This window comes from Psittacula echo, assembly GCF_963264785.1.
Source record: "Psittacula echo genome assembly, chromosome: 1".
Classification (NCBI taxonomy): Eukaryota; Metazoa; Chordata; class Aves; order Psittaciformes; family Psittacidae; genus Psittacula; species Psittacula echo.
This window is the reverse complement of record NC_137735.1, coordinates 12,769,424-12,786,732: the sequence shown is the minus strand read 5'-3', so window position 1 is coordinate 12,786,732 and position 17,309 is coordinate 12,769,424. Positions and strand designations below refer to the sequence as shown.

The following is a 17,309-nucleotide window of genomic DNA, read 5'->3' as shown; positions in this document are numbered from 1 at the left end:
TATCAGATTATGCAGCAACAAACAGAAGTATAATCAAATACCCACATCTTCTTGTAAGGAGTCATTTACTTGGTTTGGTCTTACCCAGTCACATGTAATGTCATAATGGGAACAAAGTTTGACGGTAACACTTCTCAGACAGGAGCCCTTTCCCCGTGATGTAGCAGCTCCTAGACATCAGTCCAAGTTAACCAACCAAACACCAACACAAGCAACTGTAAAATCAGGAGGGATGAAACACAGAGCACTGCTGAATATATAAACAGGGATGTAAGAAGTAGGACTTCATACATACATGGCATATCAGGGTGCACTCGAGCCCTGCGACAGACTCTTCAGTGATGTATGCAAGCTGGTATTGTCCTAAATACACACTGGGATGAGACAAGGAGTATATCAGTGCCTTCCAAAAACCTTGCTTTCCTTTGAAGAAACCCAGAATTGTGAGGCACAGAAGCACAATTCACTTCACTAAATCTCCAGATTGAACTGGAAACCTGGGACTGTAAAGCGTATCTATCCAACTAAGGTCTCATGGAAATACAACATCCATTCATGGTGATCATATTTCAAAAGAAATGTTGGCAAACTGTGAAGTGTTAAGAGCTATTACCATGCCTTATTAATAAGAGATCAAGGAAAAATCAATTGTTTGCTTCAGCCAAAAAGGGACTGAGATGCAAAAGCATCTACAGATGGAGACTTCCTATTTAATTAGACCTTACTTGTGAAGGCATGACTCACAAGGACATTACTTTAGTTGTAAGCTTGTGCAATTACATTGTTTTTCATAGAATTCATGTAATAACTGAAACCACAGTACTGAACCAAATCCAGACTTACTGTCTTTGATTGAAAACTATAGCTATGGAGGTAAATCTGACAGTGATTAAATTCATATTTGTAAGTTCACAAGTCTTTAGTTCCTCAAAAATGTACATTATTCAAACATACCTATACAACAAAATGGTATATTATCCATCTTCTCAATAAACCTCTCTTGAAATGACTCAGAAATCAAAGACACTGTTAGAGCAGCATAAGGTAAGTAACAGGAAAGTTCACATCATAATTCACAAGGCGCTTATGTCAACCAGGACCTCCAGCCATGCAACAACATAAAGTTACAAAATAGATGAGAAGAAAATTTACACTGTAAATCACTTTCAAGTCTCTGATGAGCTAACTTTAAGAAAGAAAACTGAAACTATTATTTAGGATTCAATCTTTTCATTAACCATATAGTCATTCCTGAATGCAAAGCTATCTAGAATAAACATAATGCCAACTTAGAATTAACAGCATAAAATATTTCAAATGCGCTTTAACTTATACAAAGTTTGCAAGAAGTTGATATGATTTGGAACTTAAAAGCAAAGGGTCTGGAATAAGCAGTCCTATTAACAATCCACTAGATAGTCTGGGCAAACAGTACAAGATTTGGCTTTTCAGAAGTCCCACATACTAAATTCTTAATAACCGGCATTCAGCTTCAATAAAAATCACATCCTTACCTTTCAGATTTTATTTTGCTAGCCTGTAAAAGGATACTCCAATACCCTTCTTCACATCACTTTTGTGAGGCCGCACTTAATGTGAGCAAAGTGCTTTGAGATCTTTAGCTTTAATAAAATATATTTTGCACTTAGACGTTAATTATAGAAGTGGCAATATTTGAAACAGGGCTTTGTTTCAAGGCAGCAAGGCTAAATCAAACATGATTATCTTGGCTTTGATTGTGATATTTTACTTGCTATGCTTTATTTTTCCTTGCATTTGAAATATGCAATTTTGCTTTTCTGTTATGTAAATGAATGTTTTTCATCTGACACATCTATTTTTGGAAAAAGAATAATTTTCTTTCCTAGTCTAAGGCAGAAATGTTGCAGAACACAATTCTGAAGTCTAACTGACAGAGTACCACAGGGCCACTGCATGCATTCAATAGCAAAAGCAGTATACGCACTCATTGAACTTAGAATATTAACATACAAATATTTATCTATATAGAGATAAACACAATAATGTTTAATATTCATTATTAATTCATTATTCATAACCTGTCTATAGGTTAGGTGGTCTTAACAAATACAGCTGCAATCATAACAGTTGTGGCCTTTCTGAAAAGTAAAAAGAACTAGGAAAAGGATAGGAAAAAAAAAATAAAATCTTCAATGGAAGCCACTGGAACAATCCATTTTAAGCTAAGGATTCTGGGTTTTTGTTTGGCTCTGTGTAACTTAAGTCATTTGAGAGGCAAACTTCAGCAAAGGAAGAGGCGTAGACTTTATCAAAACCACTGGCATGCAAGAGGTCAAGCCACTTGCCACATTGGCGCTTCCTTTCAAATACCGTTTTTCACTTTTGCAAAGTGTGCTGATTATACTGCCATGTGTGTTCCTAGTTATCAATGGCACTTAATAGAATCTTCTGGAAAATGCATGTCATATTTGTGTATAATCCTATTAACACAAACCTGTTTACTACCTGCAGATGACTTTGATTCTATAGCTCATGTGACCAAATTACAATGCTTCAGCCCTGTTGCCTGTTCTCTGCATTTCACATATTCCCATGTTGAGTAAATAAAACACATAAGATTTCCATTTAAGTCATGGAGTAAAACTGGACATCCATAAATTGCCACTGTTAAAAAGAACTGAATTCATGGCTAGCAAACTAATTTTTAAAATTATGTCATGTGACTAAAGATGACCCCATAAAGGAAAAAAAAACACCTGTTGAGAAGAAAACATTCTAGTCTCAAAGCAGCGCTGCAACACTTGTATCTACAGAGATACATAAGGTTAAGAATGATATTCTGCTCATTCAAATCTTTAAATGAAAGTAAATGCCAGCTTAAAGCTTATATTCAATATCCTATGATGCCTAAAAAATATTGTCACTCACTCATTACACTCCCTCACACGGATGTAATTTCCACCCCCACCTATCGTCATCACATCTGGTTTGGTATGCAGTTTCTCACACACACAGAAAAACCATGGAGGCACAAAAGCACAACATGTTTTGTGAACTGCTTTAGTATGCAAGTGTGTGTATTTACACACACTATTAAGTATATCTTGAAATATAAATCACCATGGAATAATTGTGAGGTGGAGAGGGAACCTTAGTTCAAAGCCTTGATCAAGCTGTAGTTTATTATTAGTACACCGGGGTTTAAATCACTTCTCCAAACAGCAAAACACAGAACACAAAAATTCACATCCCACAGGATCACTGATGACAAAGCTAAAACAGACTCCAAACAAGCAGTCTATCTACCGGCCCCTAGGCCAGATCTGTAGCTTCATCACTTCAGCCTATGTTTGTGAAACAAACCTTAAGTATCTGAAGTGAGATTTCATTGTCTGTCTACCCACCACATATCGAAGTCATTCACTGTTGAGAAGCTTCCCCTAATGCCTAACCTGAAGCCAATCTGTTACAGTGTGTCACTTTCCTCAGGATTGGAAAGTTTTTCAGTTCAGCCAAACTTACAAACAGTAAAGACACTCCTCTCAGAAATGCTTAACACCAACGGACCAAAACAGAGATGAGGTCCTAGCTCCACTTTAACTCACAGAAATAGGCTCACAGACATTGCACACTACACATCTGGCACACTGGAAAATACAGGCTGGCACTTAAGTTTAGATACTCTGCATGTTCAATGCAGAGTTTGCATTAGAGACAGAGTGAAGACGGAGATTTTCCTACCCTGCGCCCAAATGTTGATGTTTTTCTGATCACAGAGTATTAAAATATAAAACTTTCTAGGTTACCTCTCTCTTCAAAGTAAAGGGGGTAAAAACAGGGCCAGAAAACTTGCCAGCAAGTACCACACAGCCTCCCTCACACCCATTGCCATCAAGGCTGTGAGGACTGATGCCACCTAGGCCACCAGCTGTGAAAACCCAACTTTACACAGTAAAAACTCAAAACAAAACAAGCCAAGACACTTTCACAAAGCCAGGCACACGCAACCCATCAGCGGCCACCCCTGCCAGCTCTCTTCCCTCCTGCCCTGGGCCCACACACCATTTTTCCCACCCCACAAGCCCCACGCCCCACATGGCCACCGTGTTCTACCATTGCCGCTCCCACACCAGCAAGCCACGTTCCTCCACACGCTACCGGACGGGGCAGCGGTCGAGGGGCCGCGCCCCACCTCAGAGCCCCGGTACTCACCATCTGAGACCTCAAACTCAGCTGCTCCATTGAGCTGGTAGAGGCACCAGTCAACCGCGCTCTCGCCTGGGGGGCCGCTAACTGGGCAGGGAGGAAAGGCACAGTCAGTCGGGGCACCCGGGGCGCCGGGGAGAGGGCTGAGGAAGGGAGAAGGGAAGGAGAAAAGGCAGGGACGGAGGGGAGGAGAGACGGAGGGGGTAAAGGGATCGGAAGGATGAGAGGAGACCAGGGAGGGCCGGGGAAAGGACAGCGCTTCCAGATACCCTGTTTGTGGGACATGGGTGTTGCCCGCCGAAAGGCGCCCAGTGCTCTGAACTGTTATTTGCTGTGCTCCCAGCGCTGGCAGCCCGGGGCGCCTCCTCCTTCTCCCAGCGGAGCGGGCGGTGCAGGCAGGCAGCACTGCCTCGGGGCGCTCGGGGAGCCGGGGGAGGGAGGACGGGAAGGAGGGAAGGCTCCGCCCGGAGCTCCCGGCGGAGGCGGTGCGGCCTCGCCCGGCCCCGCCGCGGCCCCAACAGGTGTGAGCGGGCTCGGGGCGGCCCCAGCAGGGCGGTGGGGCCGTGCCCAGAGGAGCGCCGCGAGCTGTTGGCGGGGCAGGGGCGGGGCGGCCGCTCTGCCTGAGGCGAGCCGTGGCCTCGGCGGCGGGAGGCGATGTCTCAGCCGGGCCTTCCTGCGCGGTCAGGGGTGGAGGAGCCTTCCTGCTGTTGAGAACTTCAGCCATGAACGCCCTGTCAGGTGCCCCCCCCCCCCCCCCCCCGTGCCGTGTCCTGCCGCTGCCTCCCAGCCACACGATGTGGCCAGCCCGGCGTGTGGTGTACCAGGACTCTAGGGTGTACACCCCTGGAGAACCGGTCACACCAGGGCCTGGCCAGTGTCACCCATCATAGAATCACAGAATCAGCTAGGTTGGAAATGATGATCTAGGTTAGATCATCGAGTCCAACCATTACCCCAGGATTGCCGACTCCACCACTAAACCATGTCACTAAGGGCCTCATCTACACGTTTTTTGAACGCTTCCCTGGGCGGTGATTCCCCCATTTCCCTGGGCAGCCTGTTGCAATACCTGAACACCCTTTTGGTAAAGAAATATTTCCTAATATGCAGTCTAAACCTCCCCGGCACAGCTTGAGGCTGTTACCTCCTGTCCTGTCTTCCAGCTTGCCACACCAAGCACCAGCAGCTGCATTTTCACCACAGTTCTCTTACCACCCCTAGGCCATGTAGGTTATTTTACGGAAAAAGGCTGCAAATACCATGTAAATTATCAGGTTTTATATACACTGAAATCACTGCAGGGCTGGAGAGTGGTTTTTCATCTGGCCCGCAGACTCCTGTGGATCCGCAAACTGTACAGCATCCATGAGTGGTAAGTAAGAAATAAAACTGTTATCAAGCAAGCTTAAGTGCACTGAGTAGTGACCTTTATCTCCACTGGAAAAATGTTTTAGGGGAATGGCAAATTCTGGCTAAACCAGTCAGCTAGAGTGAACTTCAGTTAATAAATGCCTTTATTCTTATAGACATCCACCCCAGAAACATGACAGGAGGGAAATGCAAAGGTACATTAATTGTTCTGTTCACCAGGTAGCTTTCTTGGTATTTAACACAATTGTGATTCCTTAGCCTATAGCTGGCAGTATCTTGCCTACGCCTTCTGCCTTTTGGAGGTGACAGTGTCAGAGGCCCACGTGTAACACAGCTCAAGTCAAAGAGAGCAAATGCAAATGGGCAAATGAGAAAAGCTTAAGAAATAACATAGGAGGACTATAATCAAGCCATACTAAGAGATTAGGAGCCAACAAGATGATAAAATACCCATGTAGGCAGCTGTCATGGCACAATTACACTAGCTCTTCCATCTAACTTTTTGCTGTTTGTGACACTGTATGTACATAGAATCACAGAATCATAGAATAGTTAGGGTTGGAAAGGACCTTAGGATCATCTAGTTCCAACCCCTCTGCCGTGGGCAGGGACACCTCACTCTAAACCATGTCACCCAAGGCTCCATCCAACCTGGCCTTGAACACCGTCAGGGATGGAGCATTCACAACTTCCCTGGTCAACCCATTCCAGTGCCTCACCACCCTTACATGGTGGGGAAGCATTATTTTCAGCATAAATTCTACTTGATACCTACAGTCATCCTTTTTATGCAGCAAGTGAAGACACTCCTGATACCTTTAGGTCTGTAAATTGTGGGCAGTTTGATTCCATTTTTCTTAATAAAGGTATTCTGTTCAAATATTTATATTCTTCTCTAGTGCATCCAAGACAATGTCACACTGTGGCCTTTGTGAAAGAAGAAGGAGGGCAATTACACCTTCTGAAGAAAACAGGTTTAAAATAGGAGTACAATGTTCTGCAAACATTCTCAACTACTTTTAGAAACAAAGCAAAACACCAACACTTAAGCATTCCTGAGAACTTCACCTAAATTACAAAGACCATAATACCTTCTAGGGTAAAAAAAATACCAGTTCATTTAGAGAGCATGTGTATATATATCCCCAAGCCATATGTTTGCTGGATGTGCACTAGCTTTCTTGGAACAGAAAAGGTTTAAGCTGATGATTTGAGGGTAAAAAAAGAGTATCATAGAGCTGTATTAAAGCTTCATCCAGCTGCTTACAGTGATACTAACTCCCCCTAGAAACGACCTACAGACCTTGATTATTGCTTTTCATGACAAGGTATTATCATAAATAAAATTAACCTTAGCATTTAACTGTTAACTGCTTCTTTTTGGACAAAAATTTAGTCTATCATATTGGTTAGCATGCTTTGGGAGAATCCAGTTGCACTAGATTTAATTATTATAAAATGTAACAATTTTATGATGTTCAACTCAGTGTTTGGCAGGTAAGGTAGCATGTGCTTATTTTGTCTTTCTAAAGTGAGGGGATAGATGCAAATCACATTTATGTGAGCTGTTTCTACAGGTATCTTGAGTATTGAGATGGGTTAATTTGCACCCAAGTGCCAGCTAGTCCAGTGAGAATGAATCTTTGGCTTTTATCAGTGTAAGTCTATAGATGGACACTTAAGCCATTTTTGATTGTTTCCTTCAGAGAGATGACTGGTTTAACTAGCTTTGAAAATGGGTGATTGTAAATCAACATACAAACTTAAAAGTGGGAGCAGGCACCACCTTCATCTGATGTCCTTTTATTTGGCACTGTTGGAAATGAGCAAAGAGTGTGGGATTTTTTGCCATTTCAGGATTGTAGGGTTGTTAAAAGCATGTAATTGACTCCAACTAGAATGTAAGTTCTACTACAGTGTATTTTAGAGTTTAAAAAACAGTTCAATCTGCTTTAGCTTTTAGTATCACAGTGAGGTACTGGGCAGAAACTGGTGCAACTGTGGACAAAACTGAGGAGACTCAGCTACATTATCCTATAATATTTTTTAATTATAGGCTGGATTTCTTCCTTTTCACTAGGACTTTGTGCAGACAGAAGGCTGCCTTTTTGGTTCTCAGTACAGTGCCCACCTCTTGCTAGGAGCAATAAAACAAGTGTAAATAAAACCAATGTAAAGGGGATCAGAAGGTCAAACACATAAAATTCGATGTTGCTATAGATCCAAAGATGCAGACAGGCATCTGTGATTAACCATTATACCTTAAAATAAAGAATTCACATTCAATCTAGAAGAATGTGAAAAACAAAAATAAATTAAAAAGCCAAGGATTTATAGTTGTATTTATAGTTGTCCAAGATTCAGAACTCAACACCCCTCAGCAATCCAGTTTTATAAGAAAACCAGCCCCAGAGCTATCAGCAGGAGCCACCAGGACCTGGGGCTGTGGTTTTAGCTGGCTCTTGCATCCTGCTGTAGGGACCTCAGCTCCCTACGGGGCAGCTCGGGTGTACCACAGGCACCCCCTCCAGCGTCAAAATCCTCCCATTTCAAGGAAAACCGCTGTAGCTTCTTGTTAACAAAGCAGTGACTCTTGACCAGCCGCACGCCTCCCCACAGTGCAGATGCTGCCGCTGCCCGGTAGCCCCGCTCCTACTCCTTGCTCCCGCTCCCTTCCCGCCCCGGGGCCGCCGTGCCAGGAGGCGGTGCTGGGCCGGCGGGACGCGGAAGTGAAGCGGTGAGCTGGCGGGGAGCCGCCATGGGAGCCCCGCTTCTCCCGCTCGTGCTCCTCAGCCTGCTGCCTTGGGCCGATGGCAGCGGGGCGCTGCGGGCTTTCGTGGTTGCCCACAGCCATATGGACGTCGGCTGGGTGTACACGGTGCAGGTGGGGCCCTGCGGAGCGGGGCTGGCCGGGGTGGGAGTGGCACGGCACGGCACGGCGGCTGTCGGGGTAGGGGTGGGCCTGGCGCTGCCCCAGACCAGCGCGTTCAGGCTTGTAAAACTCTTCGGAGCTGCGGGACTCCGGCTGGTGCTGCACCACCTCCCGCAGAGAAACGCGGATATCCCTATCCCTGCGTCCCGGCAGGTGCATCTCCTGTTGGGAGGGTGCTCGCCATTGCGGAATCCCGACGGAGGAAGCATGGTTAGCTTGGGAACTGTACCCATGAGTTTTAAGGTTATGTGTGCCTGTGTTCTGCAGGATGCTTCTGAGGGAATCCCCCACCACCACCGCACACACACCCCCCCCCCCCCCCATTGTTTTTTAAGGAAGACCTTCGCTCTGTTTGATGTTGAGCTTTGATCCTATAGCAGATTTTCTTGGTCCTTTTGTTTAACTTCTTACTAAGCCAAAACCCCAGGAAAACTTTGTGCTGTTTCCTAGAGAAGAGAGCAGGACCCAGGCCCTTGATGGCTGGGGTAGGCTTGGAGCCTTGTCCCACAGAAGTGTAGGAGCAATGTGGTTTTTGTTAAATGAGATGTAGAGCAAAATAAGTCAGGTGGGGCATTAATACCTTTTATATTTATTGGTCGAAATCCTGACTCCTTCACCACCAGTATAAATTGCTTTCATTTTAGTGAAAGATGCTGTGGATACTTCACTCACTAGTGTGAAATGGCATCAGATGTTTAAGAGTAGCTGTAATAAAAGAGAGCTAATGACTCGCCAAGGGATCCCTGCTGTGCATTTATTTGTCTTCCCTTTTTAGGAAAGATTAGTGAATTTCTCCTTTAATACCTCAAACTCCCACTCAGAAATTGCAGGAGAGAACATAAAATTAATTTTTATTTTAGGTCAGTTCGTGGTTGAAGATCTCCTCAAGGAGGAATGAACCACATATTTCTTTTTAAGAAGATGCAATTGCTTGAAGCCTTAGTGCCTGTGTTATTAAATCATAAGCATCAGCAATTCCTATGGTAAAAAACCCCAGAGGTTACCTGTGCGTCATTTCAAATACTTATGTAGTAAAGTGAAACCTGAAGGTGACTTTGGAATACTGGTGTGATCCCAACGTGTTTTACGTTTTTGTTTGCTTTGTAAGTAGGTTTCACTTGGAACTGACAACATACTGGTTTCTTAGTGTTTCATTTCTCCATTTATGAAGTGAAAAATAAGCATTTTATTTATATTAGAATAGCAACCTTCATTGTGTGCTGGAAATTATAGTATTGGTGGAGAATTACAGCGTTGGTTGTATAATGAAAATTATTTCCTCTCAAAGCAAGCAATCTGTTGCAATCTGATAATAACAGTCATGGCATAACTTACACAAGATGTGTCATCTCACTGATGTATCTTACATATAGGTGTGAAAGACACCTCATCATTGTCTAGAATGCAGTACAAAACAGTTTTTACAACATGCTAGAAGTTAAAAATCTGTATTTAAGTAGGTAAAATCTTACCTGATTGTTTATACTGGGTCACTGCTTATTGTTTCAGAGTATCTTATTAGCTGATAGAGGATGTGAACTGGAAAGAAAATGCTTATTATTGCTTGCAAGTATCCTGCTTTGTGAGAACAATTGTTGTCATTCCCACCCAGACAACTGGGGCTTATAAACTTTGTAGGATTGGGTAATATCTTACTGCTCGGTTCCGGCATAATTTGAGTCAGAATAAAGACTGGCTTGCCTTCATCACCAAAATACCTCAAGAAAATATTTTCAGTAAGTTTCCACACAGAATATTGTAGTGTTGTATTTAATTTGAAAGTCCTTGTTCAGCTCTTAAAATTTGGTGTACTCCACTTAACTATTAAGAACTGAAACTGAGCTTGATGTTGTAATCATTGTACAGCTACTTGGAATTTAGAATGTATTGTTTGTTGCCAGTTGCCAGTTAAAAGTGAAAATTCCTCAGCAGTCATTGGAGTTTGACGCTGTTTGGTATTAGTAAAACTTAAAAGCTATTCCCTTAGTTAAAATTTCACGTTGTAAGCATCTAATCATAATCTTGATTTTAAAGAACCCTTAAGAGCTGATCAAGAGATCATTGAACAAGTAATTCTTTAGATAAGCACTAGAGTATTTTAAGCCATTCATCCTGCACTCAGATGTTTCCCCTTTTCTAATGACACTTCAGCAGTTTTTTACAAAAACAGTTGGAAAGCAAGGGGTTAGGAATAGCTCATTTCTGATGTAGATCGTGTCATTCCCTTCTAATGTAAAATGTAATTATTCAAAATGCCCATTAGTTTTTGAATGGGTAAGAGATCTTTCTGTCAATCACTTTCAGATGCATGTATTTTGGTGTGCATTCTTCAGCAAGTACCAGGAGTTTAAGTAGAAAAGTTTTATGGTTAGTGTTGAAAAACCTTTCAATGACATGCTGATAACTTTGTTACAAGGAAACACAGACATTGCAGGAAATCCTAAAATCTTTGCTGCTGTCTTTAGACATTCTGTGTCACTTTGAAATTAAGTAAAGGGTGGAAGACTGGATCTGGTCAGCAGCAGTTGTTCTGGCAAGGATAAGTGTACGTTAAATATCCTCGTGTACACACCTTTAAAATAACGTGATGCTATTAATTTGATATCATATCATCGGATATAACAATGTGATAGATTATTTGATGGATACAGCTGTCATGTTTGCATTCCAGTAAAAATCCGTAGGCCTCGTTCGGAAATGCATGTAGCTTTAGGAACAGTATAGACAGGATAAATGCACAAATTCTCACACTGGATGTTTATACATCAACAGTCAAAGGGCTTGGTTTTACTGTATTGTAAGACATCAAGCCGAATGGAGTTATTTTACATGACTGAAGGTTCTGGGTCTAACAGTATAATACACAGCATGCATATCTGTATAACTGTATTATACAGGTAATGCACACCCACAGCATGAAGTCATATTTGCTCTGAAGAAACAATTCTGATAATTCAGGTCATCAAATGATCAGAAATGAGAGAAAAAAATGTGCATATGGGTTTTTTAACTATGTTGGTGCAAAGTCTTGTATTTCATGACAAGCAATGAGGGACAGGGTAAGCTTTTTCCCAGTGCATCGAAAAGAAGGCCTGTATTGGTTCCTGCTGATTCTGGGAGAAGCTGCACCATGATCTAGTCAGGACATGTTTTGGAGCAGAGAGGCCCACGGACTGCATAATCAGAGAGAACTCAGTCTTTCCAGGTGTACAAAGGAAGTGAGCAACAAACGTGAGATTTACAATCTCTCTTTTCAAGCCCAGTGAGTGTTCAAAACAGCCCATTTAATATAGGCAAAACAGAATTTATTTTCTGCATTTTGTTACTTGCAGGAAAGCATGCATGCTTATGCAGCAAATGTCTACACGTCTGTTGTAGAAGAGCTAATGAAAGGAAAGCAGCGCAAATTTATTGCTGTGGAACAGGAATTCTTTCGACTTTGGTGGGATGCGATAGCCACAGATACACACAAGCAGCAGGTAAGTTGTACTAGAGCCATGCTTCCTGCTAACAAAGAATCTATGCCCTTTTTCAGGGGACAAGGAAGGTCAAAGTGCTTCCCCATTTGCTTTTTACCCACATCTTGTGTAAGCTGTCTCTGAATCTGGTACTTCTTGTGAAAGAACCTTAACTCTAAAGGCAGTTGCAAGAGGTTAAAACTCCAGCTATAGATTAGAGCAGTAGGAGATAGCAACCTTTGCACTGAAGACTCTTTAAACTTTACAGTTCTTGTTTCATCGGTGACTGACTGACTTGAGGGCATGCTAGTATAAGATGTGGGTGATTCTGAAAGAGACTGTACTGATATCTGTTAAACATCTGAAGCCTAACACTGCTCACAAGAAGGAACGTTTTTTCTTTCCAGTTAAGTCCTGCTCAAAAATCTGCCATTCATAAACAAGGGTGATGAAGCAAAGAGGTGACTCTAGATTCAACAACGTTTCTTTCCTAGTAAAGGCACTGTGAAGTTTTATTTGGCACTTCATTCCTCTGGCATGAAACAAACATGCTGAAATCAAAGATTGAGCTGGTAGCCTAACCAGCTGGCCATGCATTGCATTGCAGTGCAAGATGTTTAAGTTTTGGACCCTAAAACCAGAGGGTATACAGGTGCAGCTTCCCATAGGTACTAACTTGGAATTCCATGGTCGGTTTTCTTACCAGGGTCCAGCCAACAGTAGTGTATTACTTGTGGTACTTTATATTTCAGTTTGCTTGAAGTGCTAGATGTTTAAAGCATCACGTAAAAAAAAGAAACCTCTTGGCTAGTTTTTGGCCTTTTTTAACCTTCACAAAATTCTGAATCCATAACATGCGTACAGCTGATCTTTGTATGAGAGATTTCACTGTGTATAGACAGTTCATTGTTATTGCGTGGGCTCATTGCCCATATTGCCTGTTGCACGACAGTTTTCTTGTCTATTTTTAATTAGAGAACTGTACTGTAAGTCTGGGGTTGGGGAATTAAGGAAAATAGCATAGGAACTCGTTGGTGCAGGGACAGAAGAGTACTCTCAACTTTCTAAGGCAAGTTCATCGTATTTCAAGTATGTTATGCTGCTATAACCTAAATATAAAGGCCCAAGTCTCTCATATCTATTCTTGCTGTTATGTGGGATTCAGAAGAATAAGTGTGTGTCACATTTGACTTCAGTTGTGCAAAACTAGTACATATGAGTCACCCTTTAATTTTCTAGCCTAATTACTGATAATTGTTGCTTTATGCATTTTTACTCAGTTCTCAAGTTACTTTGTAGTTGATTCTCTGAAAATTAAAATTATTAAAACCAAATTTCTCTTATACCTCTGTGTGTGTCAAACATTGAATCTTTAATAATATTTAACAGCTATGATGCTTGCTGGTAAGTGATGCGTTTTTGTCATTAGCAAGTTGCAAATATTGGGCCTTGAAATTTGGTCACTCTGGTTACTGTCCTGCTTTCTCCACTTGTACTCTAGCATTAATGATTTTCTGTAGTACAGGCTTTCTGGTTTTAATTTTCCTATTTTGTTTCTTCCCCCCCCCCCCCCCCCCTTTAGTCGTTTACTTGGAATACAGGATTTAACTCTAGTTTCTTTTGGAATGTCTGCTTTGGACTCAAATAATAGCATTTAAAACTAGTAAAAGGTACGGCCAGGTACTGAAGCTGATTTTACAATTCAGACAAGGAGTGACATGTATTGCAGCAGTATTCAGACAGATATGAACCTCTTAGTTCTCAGTACATGTTATTTCCACGGTATTTTCTTGTGTGAAGAGTTCCTGTCACTTTACCCTGGCTTGATGCCTGGGTCTTTTAACTAGCATAGCCACCTCTATCTGGTTTTAGGGATGAGTTGATGTAAGGATAGTAGTAGGTGTCCCAAGGACCACAGGTATCTTCTACTACTGTAGCAGCCTGCTGCTTGTAGTACTGCTGTATCTGTTTCCTTGGTTCCTTCTTCCTTTTGCTCAGTTCTGGTAAGCAAGAGTGCTTGTCATTAAAGATGTTGTTTTTTTTTTTTCTAGGATTGGATATTAGTTAAATTACTTGAATTATTTTTCTTGTTTTCAGCCTGACAGTGGTTCCAGAAAACTATTAAAAAAACATCTCCATGTCCCAAAGTTTGGATCAGAGGTATCTTTTGGTCATCCATCCAGATGGGGAATAATAGCCACAGATGCTTTTAATGTAGGTCAGGACCATTTCTGTGCTGACACCAGATATCAGTTATCTGGTCTCCCAGCATGCTAATCACTCACCACAGTCAGCTAGAACTAATTTAGGAATGCTGAGCCCTGAAGCGTTTTCACAACATTGTGAACAAGAGAAATGATTATAATCAAAATTGACAATCTGGCATCATATCTGAGCAGACACCGAAGGTTCCTGGGGAAATAAACATAATAGCTCTGGAATTGGCATCCTGCATGACAGATTTAAATAAATAAAAAAGGGGTGGGGGTTAAAAGACATATTTATATAAACATTCTTTATATAAACTTTCTTCATTGGAAGTTCGAGGTATCTTTGAAGTTTTAGGTAGTGAAGTAACTATAATAAAAACAGAAGACTCCCTAACACTTCTAGAAAGGGACACCAACTATTACTCACTCCCTCCAAACCACCACCCTCCACTTCCTCCAGCACATTTGCTAAAAGTTGTACTTGTCAGCATACAGTCTTTCATAGCATTTAAGCAGTACATGTTTGGAATTCAGTACATGTATGCAGTTCAAGCATGCCTGTTTCCAGTAGCTGAAGTTAAAAAAAAAAACAACCTTGAATAGTTGAACAAGTCATAATATATTGACAGTTTTTAAACTAGGAGAAAGAGACCAGAATGAAAGTTAGCAGTGGGTTTATCAAGCAGGCAAACCTGTTACATGTGAAAGAACTATTTCTTAATATACCATTCTGTCTCTCACAAATTGAGCAACCTGTCTGTGCTTTGAAGGCAAGGCAGATGCATACAGAGCAGAAGGGATATGTTTGTGGCCACGGTGTGATGACACACCATCTCCCTCCTAGATCCCATAAATCTCAGTCTTCAAACTGTTACAGAAGTAGTAGACTAAAGGAAACCCTGAAAGCCTGGCCATTGCTGCTTGCATGGGGCTGCATATTGTTCTGTCATCGAGCCACCCAGTGTCTTCACTAAGCCAAGACAGATGCAGCAGGAAAAAGACTTTGGGAGCAGCACTAGTATCTTCTGGTATCTAGTAGCACTAGTATCTCCAGCTCTAGTTGTCTTGAGGCAGTATCCTAGACTGCTGCAGTGCAGTGTTATGAGGACATGTCTGCTGTTTAGATAGTATAAAGGCACAGTAACAGCCCTACTGAGAAACACCAGAAGGTTAGGGTCTACCTGACAGTGCATCCTTTGTGCCTGCTACCTGGTTTCAGTGTAAGCTGGGTAAATCAATGCATTATGCAGCACTTAGCACTTAACTTCCTCCCCACCCACCCACCCTTCTTCTCCTTCTGATAGTACTCAGTACAGTTGGCCTTTTATCCCACTTTTGTCCTGAATGCCTTCTTGACAAGTTTGAATGAATTTGCTGAAATGAATTTGCAGCCTTTTTGAATAAGACTGAAATGATGTTTATGTTTTGTGCCTTAATTTCAATATTGTAGGTCCATCAGTTGCTTCAGGAGGGACGACTAGAATTTGTCATTGGAGGGCAAGTGATGCATGATGAAGCTGTGACACTAATTGATGATCAAATTTTACAGTTGACGGGTATGCATGTTTGCATTTTACTCGTATTTTTCATTCTTATGACCTTGGGGGGGTTGTTTGTTTTTCATTCCTCCACCCGAAGACTGCTATTATTTTCTTACTTTTTAAGAGCTCATGAAAGCAAGTCTTACTTCTTACTTGCTGGTGGGTTATCTGTATAAAAATCTTTGCTTCAAAAAAACCCAATTCAACAGTTCTGCAGTAAGGAGAAGGGTTTTTGAAAGCTGTTTTGCAGTTTAATTGATGTCAGTTATAAACTCCTTTGGAGAGCACAGCCTTTTATGTGTGTGTGTGTTTGAGAGCTTAAGCTCCTGGGAAGATAGTTATGGCAAAATTGAGGATATGAAATACTCTGGAAGAAAATACCTGGTAGCAATTCAGAGTGTAAGGAGGTTGTATTGTTTAGGGAAAGTCCTCTGCAGAGTAGAGGCCACAGAATGTCACTGAGATCATCTGAACTTAGTTGAAAGACTTGCCTGATGAAGAAACCCACTTTTTGTAATTATGATCACCAGCCTCTGTAGAAATAGATGCATATTTCCAAGATATGCACTGCTTCTCATTTTACTCTTTAAGCTTCTGCTTCCAGCCATTTCTATGTTACACTTCTCATCTGATAGTCTAAAGAGTCTTCTAGTATTTAGATTTATCTCCATCTGGTTAATGAAAAAACCCAGGATAAGTCATGCCACCACTGTGCTATAGATGCAATGAGGGAATAGCATGCTTTTTTGGGGTGGGAGGGGTTGTATTAACACCAGCGGTCTCTCATGACTGATGTAAACCCTGCCCATTTCAGAGCTACGCTCTGGGCAGCTTTCTACATGGAAGAGTAAAAAGTCAGAAAACACTTTTATCATTTGCTGAATCTAACTACACAGCACCACTGACATTGTTCCTCATCTGTGGATGTTTATCAGGAGCACCGGGAGAGCAGCAACTTTTGTATCTCAGTCACCACAACACATACTGGCAAAGAGGAAGAGAGAGGGTGAACGTATTTTTTTCTCATCTGACTGCTGTGTTTAAAGGTTGTTATATGGGCTTAGTACACTGAACCCAGACTTCTCCGAAGAACACACTAATATTAACTGAAGACTCCTATTGTTAAATGCAAATACAGCTTTTTCTTTCATTAAATTTAGTTGCAAAAACCATTAATTTAATATTTCATTCTGTGTGTAAACAAGTTTTTTTGAAGACAATTCAGGTTAGGTAATTTATTCAGCAGGAACAAAAATATTAATAGATTTTAAAATTCTCATTTATTTGTCCTGAAAGCGCTCCACTCAGTTTGAGTACATACAATCAGTCGTATACGCAATATGTCCTTGTGCTGTGTGTGGAGTTCATCTTGAGAAGACAAAGACAGTACAGACATTTGGGATATACATTTCATGTCTCCTCCTGTCTGTTCAGCTACCCGAGTTTTGGAAGAGCCTTGCAAACTCTGCTTAAAATGTGGTTCAGTCAGGGGAGTTAAAACAAACACATTGTTTGTGAGTATTTCCACTAGAGAAGACATTACCCATGGGAAAGATGAAGTGAAAAGAGAATGCCTTGAAACCTCAGTTATTCAAATGTGATATTAAAA

General features: G+C 41.6%; 2 protein-coding genes across 2 annotated transcripts in view; one reads left to right on the top strand and one right to left on the bottom strand.

Annotated features, from left to right (window-relative positions):
- PPP2R2C (protein phosphatase 2 regulatory subunit Bgamma) overlaps nucleotides 1-4,473 on the bottom strand; it is a gene marked incomplete at both ends in the record, with an annotated part of 199,466 nt that extends 194,993 nt beyond the window's left edge. The window contains 2 exon segments of the mRNA XM_080623909.1: nucleotides 4,195-4,275; nucleotides 4,458-4,473. Of these exon segments, the coding sequence (XP_080480035.1) occupies nucleotides 4,195-4,275; nucleotides 4,458-4,473 (97 nt within the window).
- Nucleotides 4,474-8,317: 3,844 nt separating this feature from the next.
- MAN2B2 (mannosidase alpha class 2B member 2) overlaps nucleotides 8,318-17,309 on the top strand; it is a gene marked incomplete at both ends in the record, with an annotated part of 32,728 nt that continues 23,736 nt past the window's right edge. Inside the window, 3 exons of the mRNA XM_080621109.1 lie at nucleotides 8,318-8,443; nucleotides 11,824-11,970; nucleotides 15,610-15,715. Of these exons, the coding sequence (XP_080477235.1) occupies nucleotides 8,318-8,443; nucleotides 11,824-11,970; nucleotides 15,610-15,715 (379 nt within the window). The remainder of the gene's footprint in view (nucleotides 8,444-11,823; nucleotides 11,971-15,609; nucleotides 15,716-17,309) is intronic.